Source organism: Oncorhynchus clarkii, chromosome 8, assembly GCF_045791955.1.
Source record: "Oncorhynchus clarkii lewisi isolate Uvic-CL-2024 chromosome 8, UVic_Ocla_1.0, whole genome shotgun sequence".
Taxonomy (NCBI): Eukaryota; Metazoa; Chordata; class Actinopteri; order Salmoniformes; family Salmonidae; genus Oncorhynchus; species Oncorhynchus clarkii.
In genome coordinates, this window is record NC_092154.1 from 23,975,981 (window position 1) to 23,993,935 (window position 17,955).

The following is a 17,955-nucleotide window of genomic DNA, read 5'->3' on the forward strand; positions in this document are numbered from 1 at the left end:
AATATGCTGACCTCTGCAGAGCCAGCCAGATAAAAGCCATGAAAGCACACACTGTTGTGTTGAGAATGCAGGCTAGAATGTGCTGTAAATGAACCTCCATGCTGTTTCATCCCTTTCTGTTTTCACGTTTGCCTCCCCTTCCCCGCGACCCAACCCCTGCGTCATGAGAATCCAAATGCCAATGACGTTCATCAGATGTGTACAAGTGAGAAGTGGGCGGAGTTGAACTTCCAAATCTTTCAGTAATAGGCCTAGATCTCTTTTTGTCAACGTAGGCTAGTTGTCTTACTTCCAGCCATGTATTGTTATTCAAGATGCATTTTGTTTTCCTTTTCGTCTTACCATCTTGTTTCCACAACATGACAGTGAGACATGCTACAAACCCACAAAAATATTGTTCAACCTTCAGTAAGGTCTGCTGAAGTAGCTGTACGCCATGAATCCCCTCCCAGTGAACGCCATCATAGTTAACCTCAGGTTAAGGTGAAGCGGTGTGGAAGGATTTACTGTGATCAACCCAGACATCAGGATGGTTTCCACGGTGCTCTGCAGTACTAGTATTTTGCAGACCATTAAATAGGAATGGATGAAGTGTGGTCAGCCTTTGATTAAAGCTGGCCGCAGACGGAGAGGGAGTGGCTGCTCTGCCCTGTGTGTTGAAGAAAGGACAGCGTATGGTTTCTGGCTCACAAAATTATTTTTCTTAGGAAATTGAAAACATTAAATATACCCAGTGTTTAATAATTGATATTTGAACAAGGAATGCACTTGAGGCCAATCTTGAGAGAGTTATATAGTATACCTATAGTATTTATTGATGACGTCATTTCTGTTTGTCTGGTAAAACTGGTGCCAGCAATGGTATGTAGACATACGTACAACCACATTTGAAGAAATGTGAAAATACAAATAAAACACGCTTGTCTTCAAGTCGGGATAACGAGAAGTAGGCTATATTAATATTCCTCTCCGGCACAAAAAAAGCTTTGATTTACAAGGAACTAGATCTACATAAATAAGCTATAAATGTTACGTTATGTCATGTGTAGAGGTGCAGAGTTGAATGTTTATGGGAACTAATCCTGAATAGGAAACTTCCTTCATCTTTTCAATACATTGGTCTACTTTCCACTCTGCACTGCTCTGCTCCACGACAAGTCTTACATTGACATGGCACACCTCTGCTCTGGAAGCCCCCAGAAAGCAAGCCCCTATGTTTCTGTGTTTTTTTACGGCCTTGTGTTTTATGCTTCCTGGAACCAGCTGTGGGATTTTATGACATTTTTTCCTCCCTGCTTCCTGTCCTGTGATCTACACTGAATCTCCACAAGTGGTGTCGCCTCTGAACTTTGACTCCAGACCCACAGTCCTCTCTTTTAGTGTCATGACTCGTGTCATAGTTTGATATTTACAGACCTGTTTGGTTCCTTGGATCCAATTATCATTCAAATTCATAAGAGACAAATCCACATACACTACATGGCCAAAAGTCACCTGGCTCGCAGTCCACGTTCCAATTCATCCCAAAGGTGTTCGATGGGGTTGAGGTCAGGGCTCTGTGCAGGCCAGTCAAGTTCTTCTACACCAATCTCGACAAACCATTTCTGTATGGACCTTGCTTTGTGCACAGGGGCATTGTCATGCTGAAACAGCAAAGGTCCTTCCCCAAACTGTTGCCACAAAGTTGGAAGCACAGAATCGTCTAGAATGTCATTGTATGCTGTAGCATTAAGATTTCCCTTCACTGGAACTAAGGGGCCTAGCCCCAACCATTGAAAAAAAGCCCCAGACCATTATTCCTCCACCAAACGTTCCAGTTGGTACTGTGCTTTCAGGCAGGTGTAGCGTCCTCCTGGCATCCACCAAACCCAGATTCATCCATCGGACTGCCTGATTGTGAAGTGATTCATCACTCCAGAGAACGCGTTTCCACCAACGGCGGCGAGCTTTACACCACTCCAGTCGATGCTTGGCATTGCACATGATGATCTTAGGCTTGTCTGTGGCTGCTCGGCCATGGAAACCCATTTCATGAAGCTCCCGACGAACAGTTCTTGTGCCGACGTTGCTTCCATAGGCAGTTTGGAACTCATTAGTGAGGGTTGCAACCGAGAACTGATGATTTTTACGTGCTTCAGCACTCAGTGGTCCAAATCTGTGAGCTTGTGTGGCCTACAACTTCTCAGCTGAACCGTTGTTGCACCTAGACGTTTCCACTTTACAATAACAGCACTTACAGTTGACCGGGGCAGCTCTAGCAGGGGAGAAATTTGAAGAAAAGGTGGCATCCTATGACGGTGCCACGTTGAAAGTCACTTCAGTAGGGCCATTCTACTGCCAACTTTTTTTAAATTATTATTATTTATTTATTTATATTGTCCATGGAGATTGCATGACTGTATGCTTGATTTTATACACCTGTCAGCAACCGGTATGACTGAAAAAATTGAATCCACTAATTTGAAGGGGTGTCCACATACTTTTGTGTGTATTTGATAATTATAGAATTATCCATGTTCTGTGACGCAGCCTAATCCAGTCTTGTAGAATACATTTGTCACAGTTGGCAGGTTTAAAACACTTGGGTCTAATGACTTCAGTATGCCTTAATTAACTTCTTTTTTTTGTTGTCTCTCTTTGTAGGAATATGATTAAGTCCTTCTATACATCTAGCCTTTTGTTAGATGTCCTGTCAGTTTTCGGCGAGTTATCGGAGGAGGTAAGTAAAAAACAAAACAAAAAACAACATTTTTGACATGTTTTTCACCTGGGATCCAAACCCGTGAGCTTTCAGTTACTGGCCCAACGCTCCTAATCACTAGGCTACCTGCAGCGCATACTATATTGTGTGGATTGTTGTGTGGAGAATGCACACAACAATACATTTGAGAAGCCCTCTACTCACCCTAGTGTGTCTGTATTACCTCAAGCTTCACCCCCTCATTCACTGGAACTTCTTTCAGCCAGCACAATGGCAACAATGGACGAAACAAGATATACACACAGCAAACGCTTTACTTCATAAATATCAGCTAGATTTGTGAATTTTAATAATCTAGATATCCAGCTAGTTAAACAGGCAAAAATGACCTAAATCTAATGTTATGCAAGGTAGATGTACATTTTTCGTGTGTAGTTACCAATTCTTTATGGCTAGCCAGTTAGCTTTATTGACTTACTATGGACCCATTCCCCCAACTGTCTTCCAGCCAGGACAACAATGGCAATAGAGACGAAACAAGACACACACACACACACACACAAAGCAACCGTTTTACTTCATAACTATCAGCTAGCTATATGTGAATCCTAATAATATATCAAACCAGATAGTTTAACAGGCAAAACTGACTGAAAATGTATATTATACAAGATATCAATTATTTGTGGATAGCTAGCTAACAGTACTATTAGCTAGCCAGTTAGCCCTATTGCCTTATTTTGGACTTGCTATCTACACTATGTTGGCAGGTAAACATACCAAAATTAACACAGCATGTTTTTATTAATATATCAAGATGAAATATGGTGGTCAGGCAACATGAGATGTGAATAGGCAACATTTAATTCCTTAGTAGGTGTGTATTTTCTCTCGCTTCAGCTCAAATAAAGGCCGCCATTGATTTCAAGAAATGTAGCTTCATTTTTTTACGTGGTTGAGTCATATTTGTTTGCTTAGTTTCTATTGAAGCTTGCATCAATGCATGCTTCAAAATATGTACAAACGGAGTATGCATTTGTGAAGTGCCCTCCGTGCTCTGTTTCGAATACTTTGATTTGGACTCCGACCCTCCCGCGCTCCAATGTGCGTGCTCGGAGCACGGTAGTATGCATTTTGAGAAATACCCATAGACCCCATCTCACCAGCTGTGGGCTTATTAAAGCTTCTCTCTCCATGGCTACAGATGGCTTTTCTACTGAGGGAAGTGGCCTGTGGCAGACAACAGACAATGTTTCATTGAGTTGCTTGTCTCTCCCTAAGGGCCACACATTTTCCTGCTGCAGATTGGAGAGGCTGCTTTACAACTCAGTTTTTTTTGTCTGTAACACTAACCCAGACAATGGAGCCTCACAGTTGCCCGTTCGCTGATTGCTGTATATACTTTTTTTTATACAAAGCATGTCACGATGCATTGTGGGAGATTGGATTTCATACTGAAAAAAAGGACATTTCATCACCAGAGAGTGGAGGACCCAAACTTTTAGAAAATGGTGATTGAGGGAGTATGTGAGACTATTAAGTGTGAGCTCTAATCATAGCTACCATCAATCCTAAACTTCCCCTCAGGGCTAGCATGTTGTTATCTCCAGGGATAATTTAGATTAGAAATATGATTGTGTGTGTTAGTTGCTTCAGAAAGAAATGTCTTCATTGTATTCATTTTGCTAAGTCATTTAGAAAGAACCACCTGGATGTACTGGTTTGGAAGAACCCTTGTGAATGTGTCGTTTCAACATTGAAGTTTTGTTTTCTCCAAAGGAAGCTCCTCAATGAATTTCCATTTAATTAATCTCCAGATAAGATTAACAGGGGGAGAACTTTTAAATTAGGTGCATAGAACTTCTAATGAATTTGGTGACCTGGGTGTTAGACCACAGTTATTGCTTCACCCACTCCCCTTCCATCCCTTTACCGTAAGCTAAAGGAAAATAAATATAGTCCTACCTTAAGCTTTTCATCCAGTCTCCATTGTTTAACTAATTGCTTTTAATTCCACATCTCTTATCTTGAATATTTCTGTGTTTATTTACCCCCTCTCCTCCCTGCCTCCCTTGTTCCTTTCCCTTTTTCAGAACATCCAGCACAGGAAGTATGCGAGATGGAAGGCCACTTACATCCACAACTGTCTGAAGAGCGGTGAAACCCCACAGGCTGGCCCTGATGGCTATGAGGAGGAAACGTATGGTAAGGACTGATATTATATCAGCACTGCCTATCAGCACTGCGACTCAAACAAACAGTGTCTCCCGTTAAGAAAATACCTCTTCTCCTGGCCTTTCCTTCAGGAGCCTTTAGACCTGCTTTCCTCCATCTGGGTGACGTGGTACTTCAGTTGGTAAAGGTTAGCCATCATTGTGTGTCTTACAGTGGCTTGCGAACGTAGTTACTCCCCTTGGCATTTTTCCTGTTTTGTTGCCTAACATCCTGGAATTAAAATATATATTTTTTGGGGGGGTTGTATCATTTAATTTACATAACATGCCTACCACTTTGAAGATGCAAAATATTTTTTATTGTGAAACAAACAAGAAATAAGACAAAAAAAAACGGAAAACTTGAGCGTGCATAACTATTCACCCCCCCCCCCCCCCAGCTTTTGCAGCAATTACAGTGGCAAGTCTCTTGGGGTATGTCTCTATAAGCTTGGCACATCTACCCTCTGGGATTTTTTTCCCATTCTTCAAAGCAAAACTGCTCCAGCTCCTTCAAGTTGGATGGGTTCCGTTGCTGTACACCAATCTTTAAGTCATACCACAGATTCTGAATTGGATTGAGTTCTGGGCTTTGACTAGGCCATTCCAAGACATTTAAGACATCTTTACCCTTAAACCACTCGAATGTTGCTTTAGCAGTATGCTTAGGGTCATTGTCCTGCTGAAAGGTGACCTCCGTTCCAGTCTCAAATCTCTGGAAGACTGAAACAGGTTTCCCTCAAGAATTTCTCTGTGTTTAGCAGCATCCATCATTCCCTCAATTTTGACCAGTTTCCCAGTCCCTGCTGATGGGAAAAACATGGTGTTCTCGGGGTGATGAGAGGTGTTGGGTTTGCGCCAGACATAGCGTTTTCCTTGATGGCCAAAAAGCTTGATCTGACCAGAGTACCTTCTTCCATATGTTTGTGGAGTCTCCCACATGCCTTTTTGCGAACACCAAACATGTTTGCTTATTTTTTTCTTTAAGAAATGGCTTTTTTCTGGCCACTCTTCCGTAAAGCCCAGCTCTGTGGAGTGTATGTCTTAAAGTGGTCCTATGGGCAGATACTCCAATCTCTGCTGTGGAGCTTTGCAGCTCCTTCAGGGTTATCTTTGTTGCCTCCCTGATTAATGCCCTCCTTGCCTGGTCCATGAGTATTGGTGGGCGGCCCTCCCTTGGCAGGTTTGTTGTGGTGCCATATTCTTTCCATTTTTAATAATGGATTTAATGGTGCTCTGTGGGATGTTCAACGTTTCAGTGCCCCTTGCTTAGTGGTGTTGCAGACTCTGGGGCCTTTCAGAACAGGTGTGTGTGTGTGTGTGTGTGTGTGTTATATATATATATATATATATGTGTGTATATATATATGTGTATATATGTGTGTGTGTGTGTGTTATATATATATATATATATATATATATATATAAGAGATCATGTAATACTTAGATTGCACACAGGTGGACTTTATTTAACTAATTATATGACTTATGAAGGTAATTGGTTGCACCAGATCTTATTTAGGGGCTTCATTGCAAAAAACATATTGCACGCACCACTTTTCTGTTTTTTATTTTTATAAATTTAAAAAATATATATATATTTTTTTCATTTCACTTCACCAATTTGTGCTATTTTGTCTATGTCCTTTACATGAAATCCAAATAAAAATCTATTTAAATTACAGGTTGTAATGCAACCAAATAGGATAAATGCTCAGGGGGATGAATACTTTTGCAAGGCACTGTATCAAGTGTAGCACCCGAGGCTCGCAGTGGAACTTGCGGTGTTGGCTCTGTGTGAGAGAGCTGATGTTTATTTTATGATGCTTTCGAACACCTTATCCTGAGAGGATCAGGCAGGGTGGTTTTACCGCTGTGGTGTAACAATTATATAATGTTACAAAACCTATTATTGAAGGTTACGGCTGAAACCCACTGGTTAAGAACAGTCTTACAATGTATGATTATGTTACATACTTCAGTTTCATCTTGGTTTGTGTGCAGATTCCATGCCTGTCTGTCGGTGTATGTTTTTAACACCCTTCAGAGACTGATACTCTCAGAGCAACTAGATCTCGGACCAAGAACAGAGCGTTTGGCCAGGTTGAGCAGGGGGACCCTCCTAACCACGAGGTAGAAGCCGACCATGGCGCTGCAGAGCTGTTAGATCACTGTGCTCCTCTCTGAACATCTGCTGGATGTGCTACAGTGTATTTGACCTGAGCAGCCCATGTCAGAGATTTAAGTCATCTCTGTAGCCCTCCACTCCACTGCGAGCCGACCCGCACGCAGGCAGAAACTGAGGACGGGACCTCTTAAGTCAACGTGTCGCTACCCTGTCCCCTATTTCAGCTCCCTTTTTTGTTTTCAGTCGAACAAATGAGAAAAGTTAGAGTATGACTGTCAGTGTAGCCTATTAGCCATGTTGTCAGTCATAGCCTACTTTCTGGTGTAGTTCATCTCTTTTGTTAGGGAAGAGCAACGTCCCTCCCCTCCCGCCTGTTGTGAATCTGGGCCTCCCTCTGTAAGTGGTGACATCATGCAGGGTTATTCCCACTGAGGTGTAACATTGCCAAGAGAAAGCTGATATTATACTCTCTCCTCTCTCTCGTATTGCGTCTAACTCAGTCCACACGCAGCATAATCTTATCACTGCCTCTTCCTGTTTCCACATGTCTGCCAAACACCTCAGGAAGAGGGTGGCCCGCTGCTACTCGTCAAATGAAAATATGAAAACATGTAGACATGCTGCGGGGTAAAAATGGAAAAGAAAATTGGATGTTTCAATGATAAACAGTGACTGTAATTTAGGTGGTCATTTTGTATTTTCGACTTTCCTTTTGAGTCTTGAGTTGGTTGATTTGGTTTTACTGTATTTTGATATGGGATAGATTTTCAGAGTTTTTGTATTCAATTAGGTTGTTTTGAGAAGCATTTTTTTTTTCCTTTTTACAACCAGTAATATTATTTTCTTATGTTAAAACACCTTTTATTTGGCCTGTTAAAGTGGTTAAATGCGGAAGACACATTTTAAATGCGGAAGACACATTTCAGTTGAAGGCATTCAGTTATACAACTGACTAGGTATCCTAATGAAACATGTGGGAATAAATCTTGCTTTGTTCAGAGGCCACAGTAACTGTATTGTCTCTGATACATATTTCCTGAACTTTCCACTTCCGAGGAGGAGATGATTAGCAATGGGAAAGGGATGGAGGAAAACACTCTTGTTGAAAAGATGGAAAGCCAATAGGAAGCAACTTTGTTGATCAGCATGTTTTCCCAGAGCTTCAACCATGGTGCTGAACCCTGGTACTGACATGTTCCGATGGAAGAGAGAGCGCACCATGCTTCCATCTGGGTAGAACAAACAAGTGCAAGCTTCATGCCATGTTGCCCACCAGTCTAGTCGGAGAAGGCACGTTTGTTTTGTAGCCATGCCACCAAAAGATGGAAACTAGTACAGACGGATTCATTAACATTTCATAAGAAATAAGGTCACATCTCAAATAACAAAGGTGTTAAGGGCAAAGTATGGAAAGAGGTGACATTTCGGGAGAGTTTCTCTCCAATTTAACTTCAAAAGCTGCAAATACTCAACATTCTCACTCTGTCACAGGCAAAGGTATCAATAATGTATTGAAGTTTCTTTTCTAGTCCATCATTGGATGGCTCTTTCAGAACACTCAGTACCTCTGGAGTCCCCAGTGCCATTTTTGAGAGTGACTTTTGGCCAAGCAGAGGACTGTCATCAACTCAGCTCTGATAAGAATCAGCACATATGTTTCGAGGCTACTTTGTTTGAATCTTATAATTGGGTTGGAAAATGTATCATTTATGAGAGTCCTTTTGGATATTAGGCGAGTTTCAGTGCAGTGGATCAATGGTCTGTGATTTCAGAACTGAATTTAGAGTGTCAGCAGTGCATTTCTTTTCAAACTTTGGGACTGTCTGTCCTATGCACAAGGCAGCAGGCGACTCAAATGTGAAACAGTATTCCAAGCCTATCCACACCCATTTAAAATGCCCATCACTCCCATCTGTTATTGGCACAAATCAAGATTAAGTGGACCATGAGCGAAACCGCTCAACCACTGATCCAGTCTCTCTGCCTCCTTTAACCAATTCAGACATAATGTGAGACTAACTGCAGCTTTATTTTTACTATCTGTCTCTCACGTGGCCCTAATCGTGGGAGTTTCCTCTGATCCAAAGAGAGAGGGGGGGGGGGGGGGACATTTTATCTCAGGGCAATCAAGTTCCCGCTCTGTAAGTAAGCAGGATACAAAGCTGCTTAGTGTGTGAGACTGTGCAGGCCAGGCAGGGGGCGGCTGTGCTGTGCAGGGCTGGCTGGCTTGTGACAGACTGGAGCAGAGCAGGGGGAGTCAGGGGAGAGTGTCTACAGGGAAACGATCCAGTTCCTGTTTCACAGCTCCATAGGGAGAGCTATCTCAGAGAGCTCTTTGGGGACCAGCCCTCCCCTCCCCATCTGGGCCCTTGCGCATTCCTTCATATTATCCCTCAGTACTCTGGTTCTCCCTATAGACTTCCTTTTCGTATCATGACAAATGCAGACGTACTGACATTAGCCAAGATGGTTTATTTGAGTTACCCCACCCATATTATTTAACTTAGAGTCTGGGGGAAAATGGGACAATAGGCTAGAAAAACACATATTGGCAGAGAAACTGGTTTTAAGACTGACACCGATGCATACAGTTGTGGGCGGACAAATAAATTGGCACCCTTGCACTTTTCTTAAATAATTCCCTATTTAAAATAAGCAGAAATTGGAGAAAAAAACTTTGGTCTCCGCTAGGGCTATTGTGGTCATGAAATTTTGTCAGCAGGTGATTGTCAAGCAAATAACTGCCGTTCTCACGATAATTGACTGTTAATTAACATAAACACATTTAGCATCTCCTGTCTTCCACACACAGCCTGCAAGCCACTGATGCAGACCTTTGGAACTTATACATTTTAATAAGTCCATTTTAATATAGCCTACACCATCACAATAAATCCATTATTTATTTTAGACAGGTCTCTTAAGAAACATCATATGAAGAAAATGTAATCTATTGACCATAAGGTGCTACAGAGGGTAGTGGGTACGGCCCAGTACATCATTGGGGCCAAGCTTCCTGCCATCCAGGACATATATATACTTGGGGTGGCAGGTAGCCAGGTGGTTAGAGCTTTGGGCCAGTAACCGAAAGGTTGCTAGATTTAATCCCCGAGCTGTCAATGTAAATATCTGTTGTTCTGCGCCTGAACAAGGCACTTAACCCACTGTTCCTAGGCTGTCATTGTAAATAAGAATTTGTTCTTAACTGACTTGTCTAGTTAAATAAAGGTTAAATAAAATAAAAATGTACTAGGCAGTGTCAGAGGACCCATGTTGTAGACTGTTCTCTCTGCTACCGCACAGCAAGCGGTACCGGAGCGCCAATTCTAGGTCCAAAAGGCTTCTTAACAGCTTCTACCTCCAAGCCTGCTGGACAATTAATCAAATGGCCACCCGGACTATTTCCACCTTTGTTTTTACACTGGTGCTACTCACTGTTTATTATCTATACATAGTCATAGTCACTTTACCCCTACCTACATCTACAAATTACCTCGACTAACCTGTAGCCCCACACATTGACCTGCACATAGCCTCATTGTTATTTTATAGGTACTTTTTACATTTTTAAATGTATTTATTAAATATTTTCTTAACTGCATTGTTGGTTATGGGCTTGTAAGTACGTATTTCGGCGCATGTGACAAATAGAATTATATTTATTTTGATATCAGAAGAACAGAATATCGTACTCTGAGTTGTCCTTATGTTAGGCCCTGATCTGGCTATGCAGTATGGCTGTGAGCTACACTAGTTAATTTAGCAAGCAATATTTGCTTAGAATTTCGTGGCATTATTTTATAGTATGAAGAATGTGACTCTAATGACGATTTTTTTTAAGTTGCGTGAAAGGCATGCACTCTGCTTTGTTTTTTTGCACAGGCTGAACACACTTTATCAGTCTCTCATTCACAAATTGACAAGCACTTGATAATGCCTTGAATTTACGGACTGTATCCCCTTGTGTGGCCGTAATGCCCCCTTACAAAAATCCATTCCCTTTGCAGTGAGTGGCCATTGTGCCCTTGGGCTAAATATAATAATTATAATTCCCTTCTCCCAGCTGCGTGCCAAAGCACCTCACTCACATAGCTCTCCATCACGTGATCGGGTCTTTTTCACAGGCAACAGGTGACGACCGACACATCTGGGACAAAGATGCGCGCGTCCTTTTCCGGGCCGCATATTGAAGATATTGGAATAATATCCACATTTACTTTTCGTCAGCCTTCAAGATGAGTTGGCCTAATGAACAGCAAAAGCACTAGCCTCTGTCAATCTACTATCCCACATAGTACAACAGTTGACCTATTCTGTGCGAGATATAAATATTCCAAACATATTCTGGGACAGTTGTGGGATGTGATAGATCCCAAATTAATACAACCACTAGCATAAAAAAAAAAAATGTTTTAAGCAGTGAGCCTGACTGAACAAATGATAATGTTTGGCTGAAAATGTTGATAAACTATTAGGCTATTTCTTCACATTGTAAGTGCAGCAATGCGCACACTGCAGTAGGCTATTCGCGTGAATGTTCCATTTGCTGAAAAACACCATTCTCAAAAGTGACCACAAATGCGATTATGAATGTAATGCGTTTATTATAAAGATGAAAATTATCTTCCCCAAACTTGAAACTTGCGCACTGCGTATGTACAGTTGAAGTCGGAAGTTTACATACACTTATGTTGGAGTCATTAAAACTTGATTTTCAACCACTCCACAAATGTAATGTTAACAAACTATAGTTTTGGCTAGTCGGTTAGGACATCCACTTTGTGCATGACACAAGTAATTTTTACAACAATTGTTTACAGACAGATTATTTCACTAATAATTCAAGGTATCACAATTCCAGTGGGTCAGAAGTTTACATACAATAAGTTGACTGTGCCTTTAAACAGCTTGGAAAATTCCAGAAAATGATGTCATTGCTTTAGAAGCTTCTGATAGGCTAATTGACATCATTTGAGTCAATACCTGTGGATGTATTTTAAGGCCTACCTTCAAACTCAGTGCCTCTTTGCTTGACATCATGGGAAAATCAAGAGAAATCAGCCAAGACCTCAGAATTTTTTTTTGTAGATCTCCACAAGTCAAGTTCATCCTTGGGAGCAATTTCCAAACGCCTGAAGGTACCACGTTCATCTGTACAAACAATAGTACACCAGTATAACCATCATGGGACCACACAGCCGTCATACCTCTCCGGAAATAGACGAGTTCTGTCTCCTAGAGATGAACGTACTTTTGGTGTGAAAAGTGCAAATCAATCCCAGAACAGCAGCAAATGACCTTGTGAAGATGCTGGAGGAAACAGGTACAAATGTATCTATATCCACAGTAAAACGAGTCCTATATCGACATAACCTGAAAGAACATTTGTGGGCAGAACTAAAAAGGTGTGTGCGAGCAAGGAGGCCTAGAAACAGACTCAGTTACACCAGTCCTATCAGGAGGAATGGGCCAAAATTCACCCAACTTATTGTGGGAAGCTTGTGGAAGGCTACCCGAAGCATTTAACCCAAGTTAAACAATTTGAAGGCAATGCTACCAAATACTAATTGAGTGTATGTAAACTTCTGACCCACTGGGAATGTGATGAAGGAAATGAAAGCTGAAATAAATCATTCTCTCTACTATTATTCTGACATTTCTCATTCCTAAAATAAAGTGGTGATCCTAACTGACCTAAAACAGGCATTTTTATTAGGATTAAATGTCAGGAATTGTGAAAAACTTAGTTTAAATGTATTTGGCTAAGGTGTATGTAAACTTCCGACTTCAACTGTATGCCAGTTAGGCTCTACACCTGTTGTAAATCCCCTGCATGGGGCATCCAAATCACTAAGACCACCCCTGTCTATGTGCAGGACATCATGAAATCAGCAGATTATCAAGGTCTTTTGGAGTGCAATGTTCAATCCAGTGTCCAAAAACTGTCTGTGTAGAAGGCAGTGGATCTTCCAGAAAGACAACAACCCCAAACACACACAAAAAGCACCCTGGAATGGTTCAAGAAGAAACGCTGGACTGTTCTGGAGTGTCCAGCGAAGAGTCCTGAGCTGAATCTCATCCAAAATCTATGGTGAGAGCTTCTACAAATTGCCAGTAGAAGGGTGCAGCAAGCTCATTGATGGCTACAATAAACATTTGTTGGCAGTTATCTTGGCCAAAAGCTGTGTAACCAAATACTAGCTCCATGGTGCCAATCATTTTTTCCATGTACATTTTTCTTCCTTTTTAAATAAAATTGGTTCTGCAATGTTGAAAATCCAATAACAAGGTGTGGGGAACAAAAGTATTCCAATTTCAACTTATTTTAGAAGAAACATCATTATTTAAGAAAAGTGCTAGCTTGCTGATGTTTTGCCGCAACTGTATATGAAAATGTGTTATCGTCTGTTTTTCATTCATCTCACACTTCCTACAGTATGTCCTAAGTGGTGTCAAATATAGCACATAGAATGTTTGATTTTTAAACTGAAAATACACTACGTGACCATAAGTATGTGGACACCTGCTAGTCGAACATCTCATTCCAAAATCATGGCCGTTAATATGGAGTTGGACCCCCATTTGCTGCTATAATGCCCTCCACTCTTCTGGGAAAGCATTCCACTAGATTTTGGAGCATTGCTGCGGGGACTTGCTTCCATTCAGCCATGAGCATTAGTGAGGTCGGGCACTGATGTAGGGCGATTAGGCCTGGCTCGCTGTTGGTGTTCTAATTCATCCCAAAGGTGTTTGATTGGGTAGAGGTCAGGGCTGTCTGCAGGCCAGTCAAGGTCTTCCACTGATCTCGACAAACCATTTCTGTATGGACCTCGCTTTGTACATGGGGGCATTGTCATGCTGAAACAGGAAATGGACTTCCCCAAACAGTTGCCACAAAGCACAGAATCGTCTAGAATGTTGTTGAAATGCTGTAGCATTAAGATTACAGGAACTAAGGGGCCTAGCCCAAACAATGAAAAATAGCCCAGTACCATTATTCGTCCTCCACCAAACTTTACAGTTGGCACTATGCATTGGGGCAGGTAGCGTTCTCCTGGCATCCGCCAAACCCAGATTCGCCCGTTGGACTGACAGATGGTGAAGCGTGATTCATCCCTCCAGAGAAAGTGTTTGCACTGCTCCACTGATTCCAATGGCGGAGAGCTTTGCACCACTTTAGCCGGCGCTTGGCATTGCACATGGTTATCCTAGGCTTGTGTGTGGCTGCTCAGCCATGGTTACCGATTTCATGAAACTCCAGACGAACAGTTATTGTGCTGACGTTGCTTCCAGTGGCAGTTTGGAACACGGTAGTGTTACAGGCGGTTCAGTTCTGTGAGCTTGGGTGGTCTACCACTTTGCGTATGAGCCATTCTTGCTCATATATGTTTCCACTTCACAGTAACAACACTTACAGTTGAACGGGGCAGCTCTAGCAGGGCAGAAATATGACACTGACTTGTTGGAAAGGTGGCATCCTATGACAGTGTCACATTGAAAAACACTGAGCTCTTCAATAAGGCCACTCTGCTGCTAATGCTGTGTGCTCGATTTTATACACCTTTCAGCAATGGGTGTGGCTGAAATAGACAAATCCACAAATTTGAAGGGTCCACATACTTTTGTGTATATATAGTGTATGGATGTAATATAATATTTTCTTTAAATTAAATGTGCTCACTCCAAAATATGTTTTGAACATATTACTTTTAATGAGTCTAAAGAATAGGTGCCTTACCCATTTTAAATGGAATTTCCTTTTTTTCATTTTCTTCTGCTTTTTTTTCTTCTGCTTTTTCTTCTGGGAATTGGCTCACTGTGCTATATAAACATGGTGCATATCGTAGCTCAAAGACAGAGTAGATCACTTTTTCCAATTCAAGCTGATTTAAGTTCAGTACACACAACACTTCAAATCATGTTTTTGTCTGAATAGACTTTTAAAGTAAAATATGTTTAGTCTGCTATACATCACTAATCAAGTACTTGTGTTTTAATCTTAGGCTTCCCTTTTGCATAACAAAACTTAGGCTAATGCTTTATGTTTTTCCACAACTTACTGTTCCTATGTACTGTATGTACATCGTTCCAAATGAGCAGTATGTAGGCATTCGGCACATTGCCCCAAAGTGGCCATTTAATTAATCTCAGCAAATCCTTGCCAAGAAGCTGTCGCAGTGTGTTGGAAGCTCAGATCCACTTCCATAGCTGTAGGGTTTACTGTAGCATTCCTTTGCATCAGTGGTTGCATGAAAGAAAAGAGTGGCTCCTTGGTGACTCATTCCTCATGTTGCATGAGGAGAGGATGGCTGGTCTGGGACCTGGTGCTGCACGGTCTGTGATCTGGTGCTGCACGGTCTGTGACCTGGTGCTGCACGGTCTGTGACCTGGTGCTGCACGGTCTGTGACCTGGTGCTGCACGGTCTGGGACCTGGTGCTGCACGGTCTGGGACCTGGTGCTGCACGGTCTGGGACCTGGTGCTGCACGGTCTGGGACCTGGTGCTGCACGGTCTGGGACCTGGTGCTGCACATAGTTTAAACTTTAAGCATACCGACGGTCTGACTCCTCAATGAAAAATGAATTAAACAAAACCGATTTTAGATGAAGGCATATTGCGAGTAAAATCCACATGATTGAAAGATAATGTTGGTGATGTTTGGAAGGGAATTACTAAGATAAAGTGTAGCAGTCTGTTGGGCTCACACTTCCTACAGTATGTCCTAAGTGGTGTCAACACTAAAAGTGTTTCGAGCCTGACAGAATTGTAACACGTACTTTGCATTTGTGTCATTTACCAGATACTCTTATCCAGAGCGATTTACACTTAGTGCATTCATCTTAAGATAGGTTGGACATCCACATATCACAGTCATAGTAAGTAAATGTTTCCTTAATAAAGTTGCAATCAGTAAAGTCTGAGCTAGTAAGGGGGGAAAAAAGTACAGTGCGAGTGTTTAGTTCACAATTCTTGCATTTATTTATTTATTTTGCTCTTGGATTATTTAAGATACTCTTTGAAGAGGTTGGGCTTCAGATGTTGTTAGAAGATGGGCAGGGACTCTGATGACCTAGCTTGAATTGTTATAGTTCCTAGCTATATTGAGTCAGCCTCTGATATTGTTGCCACAGCACGGTAATGATGTAACTCAGTGGGTAGTCTACCAGCATGTTCATCTGCGGAAAATTGATTTTATTGCAAATATTTATAGATGTATACCTCCTGTAGCTAACACTCAGTCTTGCATAAGTTCTGCCTCATCAGAATATGGGGTCGGTGTATTGTCATCTTGAAAAAAAGGTTAGGGCAAATCTACAATATGAGTTCCCTGGCAAAAGTCTGAGGGACTACAAACTACACTTTTTGTCTTCCTGTCTCCCAAGATGAGGAGTATGGTGCTGAGGGTGGAGGGGGACCGTCGTACCAGTCCTCCCAACCTGCTCAGCCCCAGTCTCCACCCCATTCCCAGCCAGGCTTTGGGGATCCAGACCAGGGGCCAGGGTCCATGGGGGGTCCCCCCTACCCTCAGGGTCCGGGGTCCATGGGGGGTTCCCCCTACCCCCCCACCAACTACAACAACATCCACATCCCTCCTGGAGCCCACTGTCCAGCTAACACACCTGCAGGTAGAGTATGGGACCTCTACACACCACCCTATCACTCAGCAGAGCCTCAGGAAATGATACAATACCATCAGAATCTATAGGACCCATATGGACTCTTGATCAATTCCTCTCTGCAGTCTTGCTATGTCATTACAATCCTGATCAGCAACCAACAGCTAATTTGACTAATTCTTCATCTGACCATTAGGAAAGTTTTCACAAACCTGATGTATAATAGACTGGTGTTCTTGTGTTGAAGTTAAGACAAATTGTATCCACTGGCATAACTTGAGTACAGCTTGGCTCAAGCCCGTGGGATCAACTTTGCCATTAGATCCGTTTTTGTATGTTCTGGCATGGTCGACAAGCATAGAAAAAGGGCCTAATCATTTTTCCTTTGCAGCTCTTTGTGAGTGGAGGGACAGTATTGTGTCTATGAACCCTATGACTGCTTTCTTTGTGGCTGACTTGGGTGTTGTCACATATCACCCAGAAAACAATTACCTCACACAAAGCAGCCAACACTGTCATTTGTAACAGCCCCACCAGATAATGACCAACTAGATATGTTTGTTTATTCATTCTCTAGTGGTTCTTATTAATATGTCACAGGCTCATTAAAGTAGTTGTTGATGTAATATGGACAGTCAATATCTATTCCTTATTGACTCAGGCTTGGCAGGCTGTGGTACCAGAGGTCTGTCTGTCTGCCCTCTCTCTCTTCACCTTTTAAAGATCAAAGCCAAAGCGAAGCCAGGGGTGAGGGCAGGGGGTCAGTGGGAGCAGGGTCCACTCTGAGGCTCAGATAGATTTTCCCTGGGTGCCCAGGGCCTGCCTGTGTCCTCTGTGCCTGGAAGCCAGTAAGCTAATCACAAATGACACAGGCAGGCCCTAGGCCTCAGGGGAAAAGCATTCTATGAGAGCCTCAGTGACCCATCTCCACCCAGTGACCCCTGAGGTTCTCTGGTGCTAATTGAATCAGGGGCGGCACACTGCAGACTCCAGGACCTGCAAAAGAAACACATGAAATATAGCTGCACAGATTTCCCCTGTGACCTCCCTTGTTATGTTGTACCTATGTATCTGGAGCCTCTCAATGCAGGTTTTTTGGGGGGGTCTATAAATTGAGGCGCAAAATTTACATTGCTCCAGATTACATCAAATCTGACCTTGTTTTCATTGTAGTTTACCAGTAAATCGTCCATTTGGCTCGAGTCAGAAATGATACTGAGATGATAATGAGGCCTGAGCAGCTCTCTGCTCTCTAACAGCATTCAAACCACTTCTCTTCTTTATACATCATAAAGT

The 17,955-nt window shown here is 42.2% G+C and overlaps 1 protein-coding gene across 1 annotated transcript in view; it reads left to right on the forward strand.

The window, feature by feature from the left end:
* The window catches only part of LOC139415144 (vesicle (multivesicular body) trafficking 1), a 44,619-nt gene that overhangs the window by 21,807 nt on the left and 4,857 nt on the right, over positions 1–17,955 (forward strand). Inside the window, exons 4-6 of the mRNA XM_071163006.1 lie at positions 2,644–2,719; positions 4,795–4,906; positions 16,426–16,668. Coding sequence (XP_071019107.1) covers positions 2,644–2,719; positions 4,795–4,906; positions 16,426–16,668 — 431 coding nt within the window. The remainder of the gene's footprint in view (positions 1–2,643; positions 2,720–4,794; positions 4,907–16,425; positions 16,669–17,955) is intronic.